The 24,580-nt window shown below is 38.8% G+C and overlaps 1 protein-coding gene across 4 annotated transcripts in view; it reads right to left on the bottom strand.

Annotated features, from left to right (window-relative positions):
* Positions 1 to 24,580, bottom strand: part of LOC124595701 — a 181,959-nt gene that overhangs the window by 136,531 nt on the left and 20,848 nt on the right. For all 4 annotated transcript variants that reach the window (XM_047134563.1, XM_047134564.1, XM_047134562.1 and 1 more), the window contains exon 3: positions 19,635 to 19,743. In XM_047134563.1, the coding sequence (XP_046990519.1) occupies positions 19,635 to 19,743 (109 nt within the window). The remainder of the gene's footprint in view (positions 1 to 19,634; positions 19,744 to 24,580) is intronic.

Below are 24,580 nucleotides of genomic sequence, written 5' to 3'. Positions count from 1 at the left end.
TTCTAAAGGTGGCAGGGGTAAAATACAGGGAGCGAAAGGCTACTTACAATTTGTACAGAAACCAGGTGGCAGTTATAGGAGTCGAGGGACATGAAAGGGAAGCAGTGGCTGGAAAGGGAGTGAGACAGGGTTGTAGCCTCTCCCCGATGTTATTCAATCTGTATACTGAGCGAGCAGTGAAGGAAACAAAAGAAAAATTCGGAGTAGGTATTAAAATCCATGGAGAAGAAATAAAAACTTTGAGGTTCGCCAGTGACATTGTAATTCTGTCAGAGACAGCATAGGACTTGGAAGAGCAGTTGAACAGAATGGACAGTGTCTTGAAAGGAGGATATAAGATGAACATCAACAAAAGCAAAACAAGGATAATGGAATGTAGTCAAATTAAGTCGGGTGATGCTGAGGGAATTGGATCAGGAAATGACAAACTTAAAGTAGTAAAGGAGTTTTGCTATTTGGGGAGCAAAATAACTTATGATGGTCGAAGTAGAGAGGATATAAAATGCAGACTGGCAATGGCAAGGAAAGAGTTTCTGAAGAAGAGAAATTTGTTAACATCGCGTATAGATTTAAATGTCAGGAAGTCGTTTCTGAAAGTATTTGTACAATGTGTAGCCATGTATGGAAGTGAAACATAGACGATAAATAGTTTGGACAAGAAGAGAGTAGAAGCTTTCAAAATGTGGTGCTACGAAATGTGGTGCTACAGAAGAATGCTGAAGATTAGATGGGTAGATCACATAACTAATGAGGAGGTATTGAATAAAATTGGGGAGAAGAGGAGTTTGTGGCACAACTTGACAAGAAGAAGGGACCGGTTGGTAGGACATGTTCTGAGGCATCAAGGGATCACAAATTTAGCATTGGAGGGCAGCGTGAGGGTAAAAATCGTAGAGGGAGACCAAGAGATGAATACACTAAGCAGATTCAGAAGGATGTAGGTTGCAGTAAATACTGGGAGATGAAGAAGCTTGCACAGGATAGAGTAACATGGAGAGCTGCATCAAACCAGTCTCAGGACTGAAGACCACAACAACAACTACACTTGTTACACAACATACATGTAGTTCTCACCCCTATGTATGTTCTAACTTCCATTCCGCATGACATTCTGCAGAAGATAAGTTAGCGCACCGTCTTGTTACACTGTTGACTCTTTAGCATATTATCTTTTGCTCATTACGCATGTTAGCACGTCATCAATTTTTCTAGCCTTCTACATCCTCCTTCAACACTCCTCCACTATATCTCACAATGTGCCTAACCTGTGTCACTTAATGGCCACTCCAAAAAATTGTGTTAGTCTATTGTCATCATCGTATGTGAAATACCCTCCAGTCCAATTCTACTGTTGTAGGTTGTAATGTCAATTATGTGGACTAAAAAGAGAAGGGGAACTTTGCATATGTTTACAGGGGGAGGACAGATTTGGTACTGCTAAGGGAGAAGTAAGAAAAGGAAACAAAGAGACAGGTATGTTAGGATCAAAGAAGAAAAGAAGAAGTACCCCTTAGATAAGATTCCCTTACCAAGGACCCTATCTGCTAAGTTACTTCATCACGACGTTGGAGGAAGAAGGTGTTTGGCATTTCCTACACATTGGCTTTGCTATGGTTTCGCCATTGCAGAGTATTCAAAAATTCACTCTAATGAACCCCTACGAAATGCAGTAGTAAGCGAAGTATTTTCAAGTAAGTCATCGTCAAATTCTCACTATAAACATTAAAGTCAGTTTTATCTGTCACACACTACCACAACTAAACTCCCTAAGAAAATAAAATATAAACCAAACCTTACTATTCTTCTTCATTCAGTTTTATAACATATGTAAAACAAATAACATTTTACTCATAATTCTATATAACCATTTTACTATATTCGTAATTTACTGAAAGCACATTGCCATTGCTATTTCACTTTTCTATATATTTTATAGTACTATATATTCTTCCAACTCCTAATGCTATCACGTGAGAATAAAACTAAAATTGTTCTTATACTTAGTTACTCATGTGTCACATGTACATGGTAACATGCAATTAAATAAAGGACATGGAAATATTAACTGTCCTATATTCATGATAAATTTAATCCATGTACAGTTAAGTTTACAGATTACTACATTTCTATTATCTAAATGTAGCAGTTCAAAGGTCACAGAAAATGCTAGACACTACACTTCCAGCTGATGTAGACACAAGAGGGGCCCACCTGACCACTCTCAAGTCGAGCATAGTCCCCTTATATTTTTTTACAGTTACTTTTACAGAAAGTGATAGTAGAAGATATTACTTTATTAAAAGATAACAGGATAGCTGAAGAAGAAAGAAACTGGCTCCAGGAAAACTAAAAAGAAAAATATGGTACATAATTTAACTGGGGCAGCCAGTGGTTGTCAAGCCACCAAAGTCACAAAGGATGTGAACTACCCCGTGGCCTTGAATCCTGTAAGCATGTCAGTATTGTACCGTCCTTTATTTTTTCCTATATCAGGGTTTACTAAGTATACAGCTTTCTGATGTGGTATGTCTTCAACTTTGAATGGTCCCTTGTAATGAGGGAAAAATTTGTCTCCTCCTTTACGTTTAAGCTACGACAAAAATCACACACTAATGCCCGATTGTCTATTTGAAAACTAGGTATAATAATTTTATCATTAAAGGTCTTGATTCTTTGCTGAGCCTGTATATATAGATTCTTCTGCACCCTCTCTTGAAATTTTACCAAGTCAATCTGCTGGTGATAATGGTCAGGTACATCTTTTCAACAAGGGTTGTCCTATAAATGTTTTATTCATAATCTCTACCAGAGCTAATCCCATTGACATATGCAGTAGTTCATTTAGGATTCCTTAAATTCTGAACTACTTGTCACATTTTGTATGTTTCATCGAACAGTAGGTCCTACCCAATCGTCCTAATTCCTTTTGTTGGTGCAACATCTTCCTTAGAATGAGAGCTACTGTTAGTTAATTCTACTTTCTCTAGTAATGTATGACTTACAAATTCCAGTACATTTCTCCAAATTAGATAAAGCCTTGAGTGTTCTAATTATTTCCCCAAATTCTTTTCATTTTTCTAATACCAATCACTATCTTTTGTCTCAGAGATTTGATCCTTAACCTGTTTAACTTAGTTTCTACTGTATTAGTTAATACTTTTTAGTGAACTTGTACGATCTCCTGGAAAGCCTTCTAAAAACTGTAGTAAAAAGGCTACAATAATCACTAGTGAGCTGTGTCAATAACGAATAAAAATATGCAGGTTTATGCATGTAAATGTGCTATCAATAATTAAATATTATTTTGGAATGAGAAAACTCTACACCTTTACATGTTCTGAAGAAAAAATTAATAACAAACATATTTCCATGTAACAACTAAGAATAAAAAAGACTATGAGCAAAAACAGGTCACAGAATTTCTATGTAATTGTGCGATAAATACCTGGATGATTAAAGCAATCACTCTGGTGTCAGCTCTCAGACCTATTAGGTGCTTTTGTTCGAGGTTACTTCTGAATGCATGATTTTGTCAATTTTACATAAGTTTTTTCACAATATATGTGTAAATATGATTTGTCCTTTTAATATCATTTCATACCTATCCCTCCATGTGAATATAATTAAATGGAAAAATTAATTATTGCTAGAATTCAAGTTTTTCATTTGCCATCTGCCATTCTTTTGTCATAATGGCGCACTGGCACCCATTATGTGAAATATAATTAATCCCATGATTTTTTTTTGGGATTCACACGAAAGATAACAAGAAAAGTACTTTAAACCTTTTTCTATCAGGAAAAGAATACATATTTATATACATATTTTGTAGAAAAAGTTTCATTAAATACACACAACAGACCCAAAGATAGTAAATAATAATAATAGGCTCAGGCTTGCTTATAAGTAAATTGCTGACGGGCAAAAATCTTTTTTTCACTGCCACAGTCAATGTTTAGCAAAGAGTGTACATAACATTGAAAATAGTAGTGCAGCTACGTAAGTGATTATATCTTGTCTCTCTCTGCAACAATATTTATTTATTGGGCTACTATAGTTTTAAACAAACTGTAGTGCCTCGAGAATTTCGACGCAAATTCTAGAGACCTTCGGCTCGAACACCCGATATTTTACGTACGAGAGTGAGAGATGGGACAGTGTCTACCTCGCGTCAGTTTCCTGTGTGCACAGGGCGGACGTGTATCAAGAGAATGCTACAATGTGGACGGTTGATCGACGCGGGCAAGTGGTTGCCGCACTCGCCACAGAAGCTACATGCCCAGCACAAGGAGCAAGCGCGCCTTACTCCGTGACGGTGCTACATAAGTCATTATTGTGAACAGTTGAATTATGTTGTAAGAAAAGAAAAAGATCTTTACTTACTTACTTACTTACTTACTTACTTACTTACTTACTTACTCTCTAGAGATGCTGATGGTGGACTTGCGATAACTCTGAGAGATTTCTGGAACTGTATTTATTGTAAAAGAACTTAATAGTTTCTGTAGCTTATAAAATATCATTCATTTACGTGAAAACTGTTATGTGGTGTTCTGTTTGTGGAAGAGAAAATATAGTAGGATTGATTTACAAGTATCTTGAGTGTACGGAATCATTTTAAGAGTAGAGAAAATTCCTCCAAACAGCATCATATCTTCAGAGAAGAAGATGGGGAGATCGACGCAGCCAGCTATCCTGAAAAGATCGGCAAAGCACCTCCAAGTAAGTCCAGTGATGAAGGGGACGTGTGAGTCTTGCACACCAGCACCACACTGCTTCCTCTAGTTGCCAGAAACCGCCAGAAAACCATGCAAATTTTTGAGCTATCCATGTGTGCTGACAACATAAGTAAATCGTCACAACCCAACCAAGTACCTTCACTCAGAATTATTTGCCTATGTAGCAACATCGAGGGTGCAAAATATACGTGACATCATGACTTATAAATATTTCCTCCACAATTCCAAACATAAGAAACCAATACCTCGTATACATCTACATACGTACACCGCAAGCCACCGTATCGTGCGTGGCAGAGGGTACCTTGAACCAAAACTAGTCGTTTCCTTTTCCATTCCACTTGCAGATAGAGCAATGGAAAAACAACTGTCTATGTGCCTCCGTATGAGCTCTAATTTCTCATATCTTATCTTCGTGGTCCCTACACGAAACATATGTTGCGGCAAATAGGCTTGTTTCGAAGTCAGCTTCAAATGCAGCTTCTCTAAACTTTCTCAGTAGCATTCTTCAAAACAGATGTCTTCTTCCCTACAGGGATTCCCACTTATGCTCCCGAAGCATACCCATAACACTTGCATGCTGACTGAACCTTTTGGCAACAAATCTAGCACCTCACCTCTGAATTGCTTCCGTGTTTTCTTTCAATCCAACTTGGTGCAGATCCCAAAAACTTGAGCAGTGCTCAAGAATAGGTCGCACTAGTGTCCTGTATGCTGTCTCCTTTACAGATGAACTACACTTTCCTACAATTCTCCCAATCTACCAAGTCGACCATTCGCCTTCCATAACACAATCCTCACATGATCGTTCCATTTCATATCACTTTGCAACGTTATGCCCAGCTGTTTCAATGACGTGACTGTGTCAAGCAGGTCACTACTAATGCTGTATCTGAACATTATGGCCTTGTTCTTTCTACTTATCTGTATTAACTTACATTTTTCTGCATTAAGAGCCAGCTGCCATTCATTACACCAACTTGAAATTTTGTTTACATCATCTTGTATCAACCTACAGTCACTTATCTTTGGCACCTTCCTGTTCACCACAGCATCAACTGTGAACAACCGCAGATTGCTGCCTACCTATCTGCAAGATTATTTATGTATAGAAAAAACAGCAACAGTCCTATCCCTTGGACACTCTTGATGTTACCTCTGCCTCCAATGAACACTCGCCGTCGAGGACAACATACTGGGTTCTATTACATAAGAAGTCTTCGGGCTAGTCATATGCACACACCTTCATTAACAGTCTGCAGGGGGCACCGTGTTGAATGCTTTTCGGAAATCTGGAAATATCAAATCTGCCTGCTGCGCTTCATCCATAGCTAGCAGTATATCATGTGAGAAAAACATGAGCTGTGTTTTGCATGATCAATGTTCTCTAAAGCTGTGATGATTCATGGAGACGAGCTTCTCGGTCTCTAAGAAATTTATTACATTCTATCTCGGAATATCCTCTAGAATTCTGCATCAAACTGATGTTAAGGATATTGGTCTGTAATTTTGCGGGTCCAATCTTTTACCCTTCTTATATACAGGAGTCACTTGCACTTTTTTCCAGTTGCTTGGCACTTTGCAATCTTCTACTGTTAAACCAGACTGGTCAGCAAGTGACTGGATGGAAGCCTTAGACCTGGTTAGCTATGTTACATAGGACCAGAATTTTTCGTGCTCTCCACCAGATCTTTAGCCCAGGTATGATGGTGGTAGCTGTTGTATACTTAGCGCATAAATTTTTTTACAGACGCATGAATCTCTACTATGCTTCACCTGTTGTCACTTACACTGCCCCTTTTGAACTGAGAGTGCAACAGTCTTTGCTTCCTCAGCATTTTCCAAATTTCAGTATTAAACTATGGTGGGTCTTTTCTGTCCTTAAATCCACTTACTAGACACTTACTTGTCCAGAGCACGATTTACAATCTGTTTGAACTTGGCCCATATTCCATCATTCTAGAACTAAATGGCTGTAGTTCATTGTCTAAGTGAGATGCTAACTGCTTATCTGTTCTTTCTAGCAGAGACACTCTCCTAGCCCTCTTGACTGATTTATTAACTTTCGTAACCATAGTTGCTATGATGACATCATGATCACTAATCCCCATCTCTACACTGATACCATCGGTAAGGTGCAGCCTGTTTGTAGATGCAAGGTTCAAGACACTTCCATTGCATGTGGACTGCTGAACTATCTAACCAAGACAGTTTTCAGAAAACATGTTAAAAAGTACTTTACAAGACTGTCTGTCTGTACTCCCTACAATGAATCCATACACTACGCTATACTCAGCAAGTGACAGCGACCACCAATTAGTACTGTACTGCACAATCTGGGTATTTATGCGCAACTGACCACAGACTTTCTTTGAACGACTCTAGAACAGTCACAGTGGAGTCGGGTGGTCAGTAAAAACATCTAACAAATAACTTGGTTTCACCTAGACTTGTTACACGACCAGACAATTTCACTATCTCACTCAATTTCAACCTCAGTAGAGAATATTTTTGTCAACTGCAGTGAATGCTCCCAAACAAACCACTTTGAATAAAATAATGTTAACAATATTTTGGTTTTTTCTCAAGCAAAGCTATGATTTTAAATAATCATAATCAATAAACATTGTAGCTTTCCAGAGATAGGTAAAAAGTGAATTTTCAAGAATATGTAGTGCAACACGACTGCACAGTTCATATCATGAAATTTCAAAGTTGGATTATTAACAAACGGTTTACTCCCGTTAGTTGCTAATATAAACTGGGTAGCATATTAATGTGAAATTTAATCTGAGATAGTAAACTCATTTGTACTAATTTTTTTAAGAGAAGTTAACTACTGGAACTTAGTATAGACATAACAGTATAAAGTCCAGAAAGCCGAAAATTCGAGCTAAAATGATCTCTTCAGAGAATGTTGACATGAGGAAGGAATTTCAGATAATGACGAGAACCTAGTCTCATTTCAACATTCACTAAAACTTGTCAACCAAGAAGTGATCACTACAGCTTCATGAAATCAGCTGATAATTCTTCTAAAGATGTTTATTTAAAATGAGTATATTTCCTTAGAACATCACTGAAACAAAATACATAAACTTACTGACTTGTTATCTACTTAAATTCGCAATAATGTGGATTGCCTGAACTGAGAAAATTAAGAATCTCAACATGTCCTTTTTTCCCCTTTCAATTATTGTTAACAGTTAAACAGAAATTTTTTAAACATTATGCCTCAGTCTAAAGAAGGCCCCTGGAGTAGACCAGATTCTCTCAAAATTACTGAGATTCTTGGGTGAGACAACCATGACAAAACCATTCCACCTGGTGCATCGGATATATGCAACACGCAAAATAGCCCCAGACTTCAAGAAGAATGTAACAATCCCAATGCCAAAGACGAGGTGTGAACATTATCAAACTATCAGTTTTAAGTTATAGTTAGAAAATACTTGTTGTTGTTGTTGTTGTTGTGGTCTTCAGTCCTGAGACTGGTTTGATGCAACTCTCCATGCTACTCTATCCTGTGCAAGCTTTTTCATCTCCCAGTACCTACTGCAACCTACATCCTTCTGAATCTGCTTAGTGTATTCATCTCTTGGTCTCCCTCTACGATTTTTACCCTCCACGCTGCCCTCCAATACCAAATTGGTGATCCCTTGATGCCTCAGAACATGTCCTACCAACCGATCCCTTCTTCTAGTCAAGTTGTGCCACAAACTCCTCTTCTCCCCAGTCCTATTCAATACTTCCTCATTAGTTATGTGATCTACCCATCTAATCTTCAGCATTCTTCTGTAGCACCACATTTCAAAAGCTTCTATTCTCTTCTTGTCCAAACTAGTTATCGTCCATGTTTCACTTCCATACATGGCTACACTCCATACAAATACTTTCAGAAATGACTTCCTGACACTTAAATCTATACTCGATGTTAACAAATTTCTCTTCTTCAGAAACGCTTTCCTTCCCATTGCCAGTCTACATTTTATATCCTCTCTACTTTGACCATCATCAGTTATTTTGCTCCCCAAATAGCAAAACTCCTTTACTACTTTAAGTGTCTCATTTCCTAATCTAATTCCCTCAGTATCACCCGACTTAATTAGATTACATTCCATTATCCTTGTTTTGCTTTTGTTGATGTTCATCTTATATCCTCCTTTCAAGACACTGTCCATTCCATTCAACTGCTCTTCCAAGTCCTTTGCTGTCTCTGACAGAATTACAATGTCATCGGCGAACCTCAAAGTTTTTATTTCTCTCCATGAATTTTAATACCTACTCCAAATTTTTCTTTTGTTTCCTTTACTGCTTGCTCAATATACAGATTGAACAACATCGGGGAGAGGCTACAACCCTGTCTTACTCCCTTCCCAACCACTGCTTCCCTTTCATCTCCCTCGACTCTTATAACTGCCATCTGCTTTCTGTACAAATTGTAAATAGTCTTTCGCTCCCTGTATTTTACCCCTGCCACCTTTAGAATTTGAAAGAGAGTATTCCAGTCAACATTGTCAAAAGCTTTCTCTAAGTCTACAAATGCTAGAAACGTAGGTTTGCCTTTCCTTAATCTTTCTTCTAAGATTAGTCGTAAGGTGAGTATTGCCTCACGTGTTCCAGTGTTTCTACAGAATCCAAACTGATGTTCCCCGAGGTTGGCTTCTACTAGTTTTTCCATTCGTCTGTAAAGAATTCTTGTTAGTATTTTGCAGTTGTGACTTATTAAACTGATAGGTCAGTAATTTTCACATCTGTCAACACCTGCTTTCTTTGGGGTTGGAATTATTATATTCTTCTTGAAGTCTGAGGGTATTTCGCCTGTTTCATACATCTTGCTCACCAGATGGTAGAGTTTTGTCAGGACTGGCTCTCCCAAGACCGTCAGTAGTTCCAGTGGAATGTTGTCTACTCCGGGGGCCTTGTTTCGACTCAGGTCTTTCAGTGCTCTGTCGAACTCTGCACGCAGTATCATATCTTCCATTTCATCTTCATCTACATCCTCTTCCATTTCCATAATATTGTCCTCAAGTACATCGCCCTTGTATAGACCCTCTATATACTCCTTCCACCTTCCTGCTTTCCCTTCTTTGCTTAGAACTGGGTTTCCATATGAGCTCTTGATATTCATACAAGTCGTTCTCTTATCTCCAAAGGTCTCTCTAAATTTCCTGTAGGCAGTATCTATCTTACCCCTAGTGAGATAGGCCTCTACATCCTTACATTTGTCCTCTAGCCATCCCCGCTTAGCCATTTTGCACTTCCTGTCGATCTCATTTTTGAGACGTTTGTATTCCTTTTTGTCTGCTTCATTTACTGGATTTTTATATTTTCTCCTTTCATCAATTAAATTCAATATTTCTTCTGTTATCCAAGGATTTCTACTAGCCCTCGTCTTTTTACCTACTTGATCCTCTGCTGCCTTCACTACTTCATCCCTCAAAGCTACCCATTCTTCTTCTACTGTATTTCTTTCCCCCATTCCTATCAACTGTTCTCTTATGCTCTCCCTGAAACTCTGTACAATCTCTTGTTCTTTCAGTCTATCCAGGTCCCATCTCCTTAAATTCCCACCTTTTTGCAGTTTCTTCAGTTTCAATCTGCAGTTCATAACCAATAGATTGTGGTCAGAGTCCACATCTGCCCCTGGAAATGTCTTTCAATTTAAAACCTGGTTCCTAAATCTCTGTCTTACCATTATATAATCTATCTGATACATTTTAGTATCTCCAGGGTTCTTCCATGTATACAACCTTCTTTCATGATTCTTAAACCAAGTGTTAGCTATGATTATGCTGTGCTCTGTGCAAAATTCTACCAGGCGGCTTCCTCTTTCATTTCTTAGCCCCAATCCATATTCACCTACTATGTTTCCTTCTCTCCCTTTTCCTACACTCGAATTCCAGTCACCCATGACTATTAAATTTTCGTCTCCCTTCACAATCTGAATAATTTCTTTTATTTCATCATACATTTCTTCAATTTCTTCGTCATCTGCAGAGCTAGTTGGCATATAAACTTGTGCTACTGTAGTAGGTGTGGGCTTCGTATCTATCTTGGCCACAATAATGCGTTCACTATGCTGTTTGTAGTAGCTTACCAGCATTCCTATTTTCCTATTCATTATTAAACCTACTCCTGCATTACCCCTATTTGATTTTGTGTTTATAACCCTGTAGTCACCTGACCAGAAGTCTTGTTCCTCCTGCCACCGAACTTCACTAATTCCCGCTATATCTAACTTCAACCTATCCATTTCCCTTTTTAAATTTTCTAACCTACCTGCCTGATTAAGGGATCTGACATTCCACCCTCCGTTCCGTAGAACGCCAGTTTTCTTTCTCCTGATAATGACATCCTCCTGAGTAGTCCCCGCCCGGAGACCCGAATGGGGGACTATTTTACCTCCGGAATATTTTACCCAAGAGGACGTCATCATCATTTAATCATACAGTAAAGCTGCATGCCCTCGGGAAAAATTACGGCTGTAGTTTCCCCTTGCTTTCAGCCGTTCGCAGTACCAGCACAGCAAGGCCGTTTTGGTTATTGTTACAAGGCCAGATCAGTCAATCATCCAGACTGTTGCCCTTGCAACTACTGAAAAGGCTGCTGCCCCTCTTCAGGAACCACACGTTTGTCTGGCCTCTCAACAGATACCCCTCCGTTGTGGTTGCACCTACGGTACGGCTATCTGTATCGCTGAGGCACGCAAGCCTCCCCACCAACGGCAAGGTCCATGGTAGCAGTGTAGTTCTCAAACTTACGTTTAGGGGGGAGCGCGCAGTTTATGAAGTAAAGCCACCACGGCCGCATTAAACCTTTCGCTGCTACAAAGACGTGCTCCCCGCATTCCACGCTGTGCGCGATTTTGTAACCACTGCACTGCTCGCCTGTGCAGACACATAGTGTTCCGACTGCTTTGACACACTTATCATTCGATTTCACAAAAACTATTTGGTCCAAAAATTTGATTTTGGCACATCTTCTTGACTGATACCTTCCCCCCATAAATGACTTAATTTTGTTTCGATTTTCAACGCAGTTATATTGCAGCATTAAATGTAGTAAACCATTGCACGAAATTTTGAAGAGTTTGCAGAGGTAAAGTTCATAGCGTATACTTTCCGTATGTTCGATTGTAGTTACCACAACGTTGAGAATGAAATGTGGACAAGATACCTAAATTTCATATAAAATTTACTGTATAACAATATCTCATTTAATTTAAGTACCAGATTGGTGTCGTATGTAATATTGAGAAATATTCCGTCTTTCGCGACTGTAATAAAAGTTTTATTTACACCGGGCGCGTTTGACTTTATTTTAAAGCACTTCAATCAATCAAAAGGAAGTACACAAAATACGTTAAACAAAACTGTGGACTTACAAAAACATTAGGACTTTAATATACTGTGTATCAGTGCTCTGAGCTATGTCAAATATAATTTTTGTGTGTGGCACACACAAAAAGCATTTATTTGCTAAAACACTGATCGGCCGACACAAACGTTGAATATTGTGTTACCTCAGCACAAAACCACGAAAGGTGACTTGGCAATGGAGGAGACAAAATGCTGTCCAATGAAGATGCTTCAAAAGAGAAAAACGCGTCTGGTCTAAATAAGACGCTTATTACAGTTGCAGAAGAGGAATATATTTCAATACCATTGGTAAAATTGCAACTGTGGAACAAAAACAAGAAAGAGAACATGAGTATTATTGTGTATGTGCCTTACCCTTTATTGTTGTCAATCGCTGCGATAGTCTTCTGCATCGCTGTAGTCAGTGTCGCAGTCCGAATCATCAGGTCTTAGAGTTATGACGATGGGTTCAAGCAGATTGTCAATTACAATTTCCCTGTCCATGTCCTCCTCCTGTAGCCTTTGTGCATGCCGAACACATTCAGCCCATGCTGAAGGAGTAATTCTGTCAAGTGCTTCGTGCAGAAGACTTTCTGTATCGGCAATTTTAAATGTCACGTTTCGTTCTGCGACATACCCTTTCACTTGTGCCCAAATTAACTCTATCGGATTGTATTGGCAATGGTACGGTGGCAAATGCTAAACTGTGTGTCCATGTTCCTGTGCAATACAATCGATTTCATAAACTTTTGTGCGAGGCTTATGAAGCACTACAAGATTCAACATTTCAGCACGAGTTTGGTTGGCAGTATGTGGAATATTTTTACTTGCAAGCCATAACATGATATCGGCTTTTTTTGTACTTGTGGGTGTCTTGTCAACAACAACAGAGTGATAACTCGCATTGTCCATTACAATCACCGAGTTTGCAAGCAAGTAAGGGAGAAACTGATTCCTAAACCACAATTTAAATGTCTCAGAGTTCATTTCGGAATGATAATCCCCTGAATTTCTCTTTTTTGCCCGGAACACTAATTTGCTTTCTGGAATGAATCCAGAAGCAGAACCAGCGTGAAGCATAATTATTCGTCCACCTTTACCAACTGGTACTTTAAACCCACCCGAACCATCACTCATTTTCCAACACGCTTTCCTTGTGTGATTTTGGTTTACACATGTTTCGTCCAAGAAAAAAATGTTCTTATTCCCGGATTTTCTTACTTCAATAATACGTCTTAAAAACTGTGCCCTTGAAGCAGCGATATCACTACGTTCCATTAAAAAACTTTCTTCCGTACATATTTGAATCCAATGTTTTTAAGTATTCTATTCATTGAAGTCATGCTACCTTTAAAATTTATGGTTTCACGCATTTTCACAGTGATTTTTTTTACAGTAGGAAATTCGCCTGTGTTGTACATGTTGAGCACTTCTCGTCTTAGAACATCTTTGTCGAAATTATCTAAATTAGTTACAGTCCTCTCACGAGTGCGATATTTCCCTGGGGATCTGAAAAGTGGGCTTCCACAGGTCTCCGTAGATAACTTTCCTTCATTGGCAATCCGCTGAACGGTTCTCAAGCTAACGCCTGTCGCTTCTGCAGTGCGTTCCTGAGATCTGGCGACATCCGTGATAGGTCCACCGTTTTCTGCTTCGCGCTTGAAAAAAGCGTAAATCCGGTAAATTATGTCCCTCGCCTGTTTATGGAGAGTTTGTCGCTTACCACCATTATCGGCCATGACAACTTGCAACAAATGCGATAAAAATTAACCAAAGAATAACTACAATCACATTTAACACTCGCACTCGCCAAAACATTCCCAGCAGACCGTTCAGAAAACTACTGAACACTCATTGGCTGTCAGCGGATGCGTGACGTCAGGTGAGTAGAACGAGCCTTAAATCGACCGCAGTCGTTCATGGTTCCAACTATACAGAGTGTTCATTTTAATTGGAGACATTGAAATATCCGCAAATCTACACATCGGATCAAACAAATTTATAACTAAATTTTTTTTGTCTCGGAGGGGGACATCCAATGATACCAAATCCGACAAATTTGTAGTCAAATTTGTTATAATTGGATGTCCCCTTCCGGGAGGAACTAATTTTCATTAGGATTTCTTTTGGCTCTGGGCGTCATTTTCAAGAGATTTCAATGTCCCCATAAAATCAACACCCTTTATAACATAAACAGCGTTTATAAATTGGGAAATATTCTATCTTTAGCAACTGTAACAAAACTTTCTTTATACCAGAGTCATTTCGCTTTTTTCTAAAACGTTCTGATTAAAACGAAGTTGGCGAAGTACACAAAACTGAATTTTGGACGTAATAAAACATAAAACTAAAACATATTGCCAGTGAGGCGCAGTGCGTAAACATTTTGTGTTTGTCACAACGGACAGCAAATACTTGCCAAAACATAGATCAGTCGACGAAACCATTGAATATGATGTTGCCAAAGCAGCGAAGCAAAGAATACCGTCAGACAATCAAATAGCTCGACAACGTACGAGCCGAAATTCTGCTCTAAATAATACTTTTAATACTGCCGCAAAAGAATATATCTCAATATGAATAGTAAAACAGCGACTGCGGAAGAGGCGATATACAAACAAAACGGATAACATGAATATTGTATGTGTGCCTTTTCGTTGTTTTTAATTGCTGTGAAAAGAAATATTGGAGGAGAAAATTACAAAAACTGAAAACTTATTATGATTATAATGAAGCACAGGAAATTTCAAAACATTACATTCAAACGAATAAAATTCATTAAGTAAGACACTTCGCTATTGTTTTTAAATAAATAAAATATTTAGTAAGCAACAAGGCTTGAACTCAGAATCTTCCGATTAGGAGCCCAACACCTTAACCATTACGCCAACACAGCTACTCGGTTCAGGCATCTCCTGGAGCACTCTAAACGTATGCAAAATACTGACAAACACTGTTGGGATGACTATGAATTACTCACGTTGCGTCGAAGTACAATAGGAAATAAACAATTACCGCTGTTCTTTATTGCGAAAAAGCGGTTCGTGAGACTGATACAAACACTTTTCCTTGCTATCGCCTGAATTAGGAGGCTTATTGTTTGTTTGGTTTAATTAATTAATAGAATATGAAGCAATTGGTGTAAAGAATGCTTTTTCCAAACTTTCTATAAAAGAAAGTCTGCTATCAAGACATTGCTTTTGTTCAATTACTTCATTTATGACTGAACGTTTCTAAAACTGAAGACACTCGTCCATGCTCTGCACTGCAGTCGAGATCTGGCAACGTCGTTCTCTGTTCATTGGCTGACTGTGATTTGTGACGTCAAATGTGCAGAACGAACCTAAACTCGGCCGCCAAGATATATGACACGCACTTTAGTTGTATAAAAACAGTTGATAATACCATTAAAGAAATTATTTAGAATTCTTCTAAATGGTTCATATGACTCTAGCACTATGGGACTTAACATCTGAGGTCATCAGTCCCCTAGACTTAGAACTAATTAAACCTAACTAACCTAAGGACATCACACAACCATGCCCGAGGCAGGATTCGAACCTGCGACCATAACAGCAGCGCGGTTCCAGACTGAAGCGCCTAGAACTGCTCGGCCAACAATTCTTCTGTTATGCTGAATATGACAGCCATTTCATTCACAAAATAACTAATTCTACTTGTGTATAACATTGAAAGGCTTACACATATCAGTAACACTAGTGGACCCAAGATTGGACTTAAGTGACTTTTTTTCTGATAAGAATCTGGTTATTTACAATAGTTGAATTGCCTATTGTCGTGCAATGTCTCCATTATGTAGAATAACATGTTCCACTTCTAATCACTCAATCTGATGAAAGATGTTCATGGAAACTGCAAAAACATTGTTTAGGTAGTTGTTAAGTGTGGAACAGCCCCTTGTGCGCACTCTGGTTCGCCACATGTGCAGATGGTGTGTAAAAGACCTGCTTATGCTTTGTCGTCACAGCCTGGCGAAGCTTTGGAAGACATGGAGCAATAGGCACGGGCGATAATGTCAATGCCAGAACAACTGAAGATTACACGAGATATGTCATTCCATAATGTAATGTCAGTAATAAATACATGTTGTGATCTATTTTGAATTACAGGTTAAGAAAGATATGTTCATCCACAAATACAAATGAAGTTGTGCATTGGAGAGATTGTGTTTACAATACGGAAGAGTTATTGCAACAGGGACTGCATAATTTTATAGTAGCTTGGATATTCAGTAATCTCTTTAGCATCCGTCCCTGTGAAAGGTGAAGAAGTCCATTGTCATGTGGACACATCATGGTCTAATGGCACTACAAGCAGGTCCGCTACAATGAATAACATCAAGAATATTTGTAAGGCAAAACATGGCATACATATCAGCAGGGTGAAAGATCATGCATGGAGTGAAACATTTCGTACCAAAACCCCACTTGTTTCACTCCGATATCACAACTTACTGTGCACTTTTGCCCTCTACAATCTGAGCTATCATTTAACTACTCCTTTTATTCTGTAAACCAAAGGTTCTCTCTCTCTCTCTCTCTCTCTCTCTCTCTCTCTCTCTCTCTCTCTCTCTCTCTTGAAAACAGGCTGTGATTTGCAAAGCATGTATCATTTACATACTGAAAAAAAAAAAATGGAAAATAGTTCTCCTTTGATATTTAATGCTTGTAAGTGAATGTGTAAATGCTTCTCTCACAAGGAATGTGCTTGACCTTGAACACTCAAAACTGCATAAAAACGTGCTTAAAATATAAATCGCTCATCCCATAAACATTGTTATGAGCTATTCACGTGCAAAACTGTGTGTCTTATCATGAGAACTATTTGAAGGATCACCTACTCTGGGTCTAAGAAAGAAACCTTGGCAACACAAAGAAACAAAACACTGATATAATATAATCAAAAACACATGTATCTCAATGTCGTGACTTATTGCTATTATTTCCCTCTCCTTATAATAATTACACTATCTGAACAACAAACTTTTTCTACTGTCAAAATTAAGTGTTCCATGGCTATCCAGTTATCAAGGTGCAGGCGCGCTATTTCATTGAAGTGGTCAAAGCAAAGTGGAACAGAATAACATGCGCATCTGACTAAAGCCTCTTTTTCACATCCAATATTACTTCTGAATTCATGGATTCCAACGTCAAACACCACATTAATTACATTTTTAAATGGTGATGTTGGACTGCTTGAATGCTGAAGTGAAGTTGAATGTGAAAAAGTGGCTTTAGGGAGACACACATGTTGTTCCACTTTGCTTCGACCACTTATTTTTTAAACACCTTGAAAACTGAACAGCCATGGAACACTTACTAACATCAATAGAAAAAGTTCACTGTTCAGATAGTGTAATTATTTTAATCAGAGGGAAATATAGCAATAAATCATAACACTGAAATATTTGTGTGTCTGGTTCTGTTTTTTCATCTTACCAAGATTAGTCTCTTATTAGACCTTCAATAGGTCATCATTCAAATAACTCTTAGAGTAAGATGTGCAGCTTTGTATGTAAATGGCTCATACCACTGTTTTGGAATGAATGATTTACATTACTGTTTGTGAAAATTATAGCACCACAAAGGACACAAGGGGTTACAATGAAATTACTTCACTGATTAGGGACATTACAATACACAAATGATTAGAATTACAAAACTGTACATTCACTCTGACAATGAGAATCCAGCGCTGTGTGGAGCCACCACATGCTGCAATGACATCCTCTAGCTATCATAGCATGGAATGAAAGAGGGTCTGGATGTGTTACAGGGAACACACTGAGACACTGTTTGTGGCCACATCCATTAATCATCAACAATGGTTGCAGAAAGATCAGAATGAACCAGATGTCCATTGACCATATCCCAAGCATGTTCGATGGGTAACATGTCAAGTGAACATGTGAGCTGGCGAAGCAGTAGTGCTCATTGTTCTTCAAAGGCTTGCATATTCCTCACCACATGCAATTGAACAATGTCCTGCTGAAATATGGCATGTGGAGATGCCTGCAGGATGGGCAGTGCCTTGGCCTCTAAAGTCTCCCTGATTTAGCAGTTACTGTTCATACTGCACTCTGTATGTAGGAGGTGAGATTGCACATTATTATCAATGACATCCCAAACCACAACACTTAACATTTATCAGTTGTGCCATTCAACAATGTAGTCTCCATGATTGCCGATGCCACGGTAGTGTTTAACACACACATGCTCATCGCTATGAAAAAAATTAAATGAAATGATCATATGGCACTGTTGGCCGGGAGGTGCCATTTAGGTTCGGCCACCAAGTGCAAGTCTTATTTCAGTTGGCACCACTTTCGGCCAATGATGAGGATGAATTGATGATGAGGACAACACAATACTCAGTCCACGAGTGGAGAAAATCTCCAATCTGGCCAGGAATTGAACCTGGGCCCACTGCATGGGAGGCAAGCACGTTACCACCCAGCTAAGCAGGCGGACAGTCATCGCTATAGGGCAAGTTGAAACAGGATGCCTGGGAACACTTAAGTTTTGCCCCCCAGCACATCTGTTACAGTTGTTCATATGCTCATTGCAGTCTGAGGCAGTGGTAGTTTCTGGTCAATGGAAGCTGATGCAATGGTATACGTGTCACCAGTCCAGTCTTCGAAGAAGGCATTGGGACATCGACACAGGCCTGTCCACATACTTTGCAGCGTTCCAACATCAAGGTAACACTGTGGACAAAGCTGTTACATTGGTTATGGTCATGTGGACAAGACGTTGGTGATTCCACACTGTGATTGCATTGTGTGGTCCAGCACCTACTCGTCACTGTCTACAATCCTCTTCAATTCACTAGTTCTACGCAGTCATCCTTGTTGTAGCTGAGAGCCCTGCATGAACATCGATGTCACAGTATGACAAACCTATTTCCTGGAGGCCAATCATCCTGCCTCATTTGACTTCACTTACATTTTGATACTGAGCCCCTTGATGTCGACGAGGCACGCCAGTACTGCTTGCATATTTCCACTACATTTGCAGGCTTTACAAAGAGTGAGCGAGGTGTAACGAGTAATTCCGATCATTAAATCTGGGTGTTTCAATTTCTACAAACAGTGGTGAAAATTTCCATGCAGTTCTAGTGTTCATGGTCACATACCTCCCTTGTCAGCTGAAAAACCCTTCTGAAATCAAAACTGTGATTTGATCAGCAATATAATTATGCCACCATAGGGAAGAATTTGAGATTAAATTAGTTTTTCAAACCAAATTCAGAAAATTAGAATAACTGCACTGATCAGAAATTAATAACCGTTTCACTTTTTTATGGCAAAGTTCAAGAAGGGCAAATTCTAATTTTTATGGAAAAATACTCTAAGTTAGAGCAGCAATATATAATTCTAAAAGACTAGCACACACTGTGTTATAACGATTGCATATTATTCAACGAAATAAAATTATGAATCTAGTTAATTCAAACAAATACATTGAATACATTGATAATGGAACAGCTTAAAACCAGAAAATGTTTTTTTTACCTTCTAATGTCAATTTCATTTGCTTGGTTTTTTGCAGTTCTGCACCCACTTTCTCTAACTCTGCCTGAAGGTTGTTATTCTCATGCCTCAGTTGAATAAGTTTTGCGTGCTTCAGCCGCCAAAAAAAGATGAAAAGCGGAAGAGTCAGATAGAATAGAAGCCCAATATTTTATTTAAAAATGACGTACATTTGCACACATAAGCAAAAACTATAAAAAAGGTAAAGAGTAATTGTATATTTATTGTGTTATGAACAACACTCTTGTTGCAACATGATTCTGTGACCTGAGTATCCATACAGAATAGTAAAGATGGCCCACACAAATCCTACTCCACACATGTTCTGCAGAGCCAGCATTAAGGACAACCTACAGGAATATGGTTGCAGATAACGAAGGACATTCCCTGAGATAACTATTTGTTACATATTATTTCTTGTGATTTCCTCTTCCAGGCAGTAACTGCAATCAAGAACCATATGCAGACACCTTGCATTAATACTGATAGTTCCCATCTCTCTTCTTATTTACTACATTCATTATGATCACATTTAAGTTAGGAGGTGAAGACTTCCTAAGTCCATCTACTCATCATTCTTTCAACATGCCTATTAAGCAATATGTAAGATTGATGTTTGTAGGATCTCCTCTGCTTATCACCTTACAAGTAGCATCATTTCTCTTTTCTAGTCCTAATATCTTTCTAAAGGTATGTTCCTATAGCTCCCCATTCAGTATGTGGCATTCCTTCTGTCAGTGCCCAATTACTTATTTATCCCTGAATTACATCAGCCAGGAAAAGCACTAAGTTACAAAAACAAATAAATTTTACTTATGTGACCTTAAAAACGTAAGTAAAGTATACAAATTATAACATAAACTATTCAACAAATTTGCCATAACTATTTTATCACAAAACTAGATTATACAAGTTTTTAGTTACTTACCCTTCCAGGAGCAAAAATACATAAATTCCTGTGTGAATTATCCATGAGAGAAATGCGGTGATCTCAAATTCGCTATGCAGAATTTAAAGCCTGCCACTGTGACTTATCTGTGCCACTGGAAATTGCAACTGTTTAAACTTAATACGGAGATCTTTAGGAATAACTGAAGTCGGTGGGATTAAATTTTACTTCCTTTCTCTTTCCTGTTAATACAATCACTTCACTAAACATAGCCTTGTGCTATTGAAAAGCTGTTGTTGGCTGAGATTATGTTCCTGTGTTGTTGCCTGGCTCAAGGAATTCCCTCCATCCTCCCCCCAAATGCCCTTCCCATCAAATTACTCATCTTCAGCAGCAACCCTTCCTTCCACAACGACTTCCATCTGTGTCCTTAATCTTCACCAACCCACTCCTGCAAAACCACGTAAATCTGGTCAGAGCCTCCTTGCAATACCTTCTGTCCATCCATAAAATTCTCATGCTGTGCAGTCCCAAATTCCTGTACCCCATCTCTCACACTGAAACTTTTTCCCTCCAAGAACTAAAGCAGCACATGCAGTGTCACCTCAAAAGCACAACGTCATCCCAAAAAACTCTCCAACCTGTTCACCTTAAACTCCCAGCCTGGACTAACACAATTCACTATCTCTACAACAGCCTCCAAATCTCCTCCACATCCCCTCCTCATACCTAACAAACCCTGCCTCATAGACCTACACATTTACTGCCCCTTCAAAAACTCCCTCCCACCACCATACAGAATCCAGAACCTAAACAGACCTGAAATGCAGTCATGACCCTCTCCTTCAAAAGCCTTAGTCCAACAGAAGTATCAGTCTTCTCCAAAGGTCTTATCTTTTGCCCCAATTCCAAATTCTATCATACTGGACTTGTTAAAAACCTTCTCTCCTTCTCCTGGTACCTACAGAGGAAACACTTTCTCACCACCAATCCTACCAATCAGATTCAACCCAAAACCAATGATGAACCCTACCTGACTCAGTTCACTCCCCCATCCAACCGTGATCCACCCCCATGCCTGCAAATCATCTCCTGTTAACTTCCTTGAATTTTTTAACCTCAAACTTTGCCTCACCATCATTCCCCAAACCCCCCAAAATCCAAGCTAACATTACATCTGCACAAAGAATTGCAGTCCACCACATAAAAAAAGAATCCTGACCTTAAAATCCTACCTCCCAACAAAGGCTCCACCACTGTAGTTTTGAATGGCAAGGATTAACCATCAGAAGAACTCTGCCAGCTGTCAGATTCATCCACCTACTAACAAAGCACAGTGACCCCATTCCAGAAATCCAACAGGATCTCAAGATTCTCCTCATATCCTTAGGCCCATTCCAGAATCTCTACCCAGAGGTTATGTCTCTCCTCAACTGTACCATTCTCCACTTCCCTATCTTCTACATGCTATCTAAAGTCCACAAACCCAACCACCCAGGATGCTCCACTGTGGCTGGTTACTGCGCTTCCACTGAGAGAATCTCAGTTCTTACACACAAACACTTTCATAGGTGTTATCAACTAAACAGAAACAAGGCAAATTCTTTAAAAACTTACCAATAGTATCCTTCACTGTATGTCTGCTTGATCTATGGCAAATGTTTTTCATATTAAAGTAGTTAAAGTACATATGTCACATTTTGTAGCCCTCTCTGCAGTTTCTATCATACTATAATGAATAAAAGTAATTCTAAATATGTGAATTTTAATGAAATTGAGAATACATATGGCACATTGAATTTGAACAATTTGGTCTATAATTCACACTTTTAAGCCGAAATCATCTTACTAAGAGAATTCTACATCTTCTTGTTACCTATATGTTGAAAGTGCTCACAAAATTATGAGTCTTGTGATATTATTTGTAGCTGTGGCATGCCATTAAGTGCAGTGCCCAAGTGATTTGCCTTTATCTTTGTTACTTCTATTGTTACTATTTGATTGTACAGGAAATCATCTTTCCAAATTTTCACAATTTCGAGCAATCGTGATTGCACACTAATCTTTTACCATTTGTTTTGCCATTAATAATTTGTTTCATTTATACCTCGGCTTTCCGATAAATTTTAACACTCTCTTCCTCAGATACTAAATGTCAGTTATTATCCAAGTAGGTACAGATGAAGTGTATTACCATTTAAGCAAGTCAAGTTATTCTAATCAAGTTACATATAACATAAAATAACGCATACCTTTCAAATGGAACTTTAATGCCGATTCTCCCATCATTGTTGTCTCATCTTGTTGCAGACACAGTTGGCTAAACACACATTTTCCGGGCATTTTAATCACAATTTTACTCTGCAGTGATTCTACCAAACAAGCAGGAATGGGCGATAAGTCGCAGATTGATACTTTGCCCCAGATATTTTCTTGCCACAGGCGTACTATATGGCTAAGGTTTCTGCACCTCTTGCCATTGCTGCCAACATACGGTATCTCCCACTGCAGTCACTGCAGTAATGAGTTTATATGCAGCAAACAGTGTCAGCTGCCAGTAGTGTGTGTAATCACACCAAACCCCCCCGCACCGCCCACTCTGCATGGCTGATGCAGGGATAGCTTCACCCATCCCACCCTACACATCATGCAGCTGAGCAAGCCTCATAACTGCTTTGGCCTTTGACATATACACACAGCATTTTTTCACCTTTTTAGCTTTGACAAGTTAATTAATTTTTAAGTTTGAATTAACTGTAGAGACAAAAATAAGGACCTGGAAGGATTGCAATTTTAAAAGCCCTTTTAAGGACTTTTATTGCACAGTATAAAAAGTAAGTAAGTACTTTTAAGCACTTTTAAGAAATGTATGAACCCTGTTTCAGCCTATTACCCACAACCTGTCCTCCTACATCGAAGACACCAACCATTCCCTCCACCAGCTCTCCACAATTCCTGTTCCTTTACCACACAGTGCCCTGCTCATCACTATTGATGCCGCTTACCTTTACACTAACATCCCTATTGTGATGGCTCTGCTGCTACTGATCACTGCCTTTCCCAATGCCAAACAGGGTGTATACATGGACAAGAAAAAAAAACAGATTTCCCAGTTAAAAATACACTTTCTCTGGTGAAAACACACTTTTTCCAAGGTGAAAATACAATATACACCTAGTGATAGCACACTTCTTCCATGATAAGTGACGATATACTTTCTCTTGGGGCTGTAATGCTTATCAATCATTGATTGCTGAAGGTTTTATACACTGGCATAGAACTTCCCAGCACTTCAGGAAAAGAAACGCAGCTAAAAGCAACACATTTTGAAAATACCTTTGATGGACAGAAACATTTTTATACAGCAAAATTTCATATTACAAAAGTATAAACACCCATTCCATCAAATACAGCATGGCAGATTGTGAAGCACTGAAATCAAGATTGCGATGCATTTCTGTCAGCCAATCATATCACATGATCTCGCCAGCCAGTGACAGCAGATGTTCAGAGCACAGGACAAGTGATGTAGTCAGTCAACAGCAGCATCACTGTTAAGCAGCACGAACACACAAATAGGAAAAGTTAATGGTTTAAATTAATATACATCAGTATAGCTTCACGGAAAGCTAAGCTTTCACATATAACATTGGCCATTAAAATTTTTTTGCTGTTTCTTTCCAAGGGTGCGGTTAGGCAGGATCCTAAGAGCACAGCTTAAATTGCAGCAGCTGGATATTTCTGACAAGCACAATTACAAATGTCACTTCTGTGAACCAAACATTTCTTGGGTTGCCTGGCTGCACACAAGTTCCATCCAGCACTTCAACTTTTCCACAGAAAAGCCAATTACATGTGAAATTGCTCAAGAATTCATCTAGCATTTTTGTTTGAAAGATAATTATACTTTCTGCCATCATTACTGCATAATTTGTAATCTATAAAAGGACTAACACAAACATGAAAATCTAACATTGGAACTTGGTCTTTTTAGAGTGTGTTACCCTTTAAGACATATCAAATGCAAATGTGCCAGTAA

The sequence above is a fragment of the Schistocerca americana genome, chromosome 2, assembly GCF_021461395.2.
Source record: "Schistocerca americana isolate TAMUIC-IGC-003095 chromosome 2, iqSchAmer2.1, whole genome shotgun sequence".
In the NCBI taxonomy this organism is placed as follows: Eukaryota; Metazoa; Arthropoda; class Insecta; order Orthoptera; family Acrididae; genus Schistocerca; species Schistocerca americana.
This window is presented reverse-complemented; position numbering and strand designations above follow the sequence as displayed.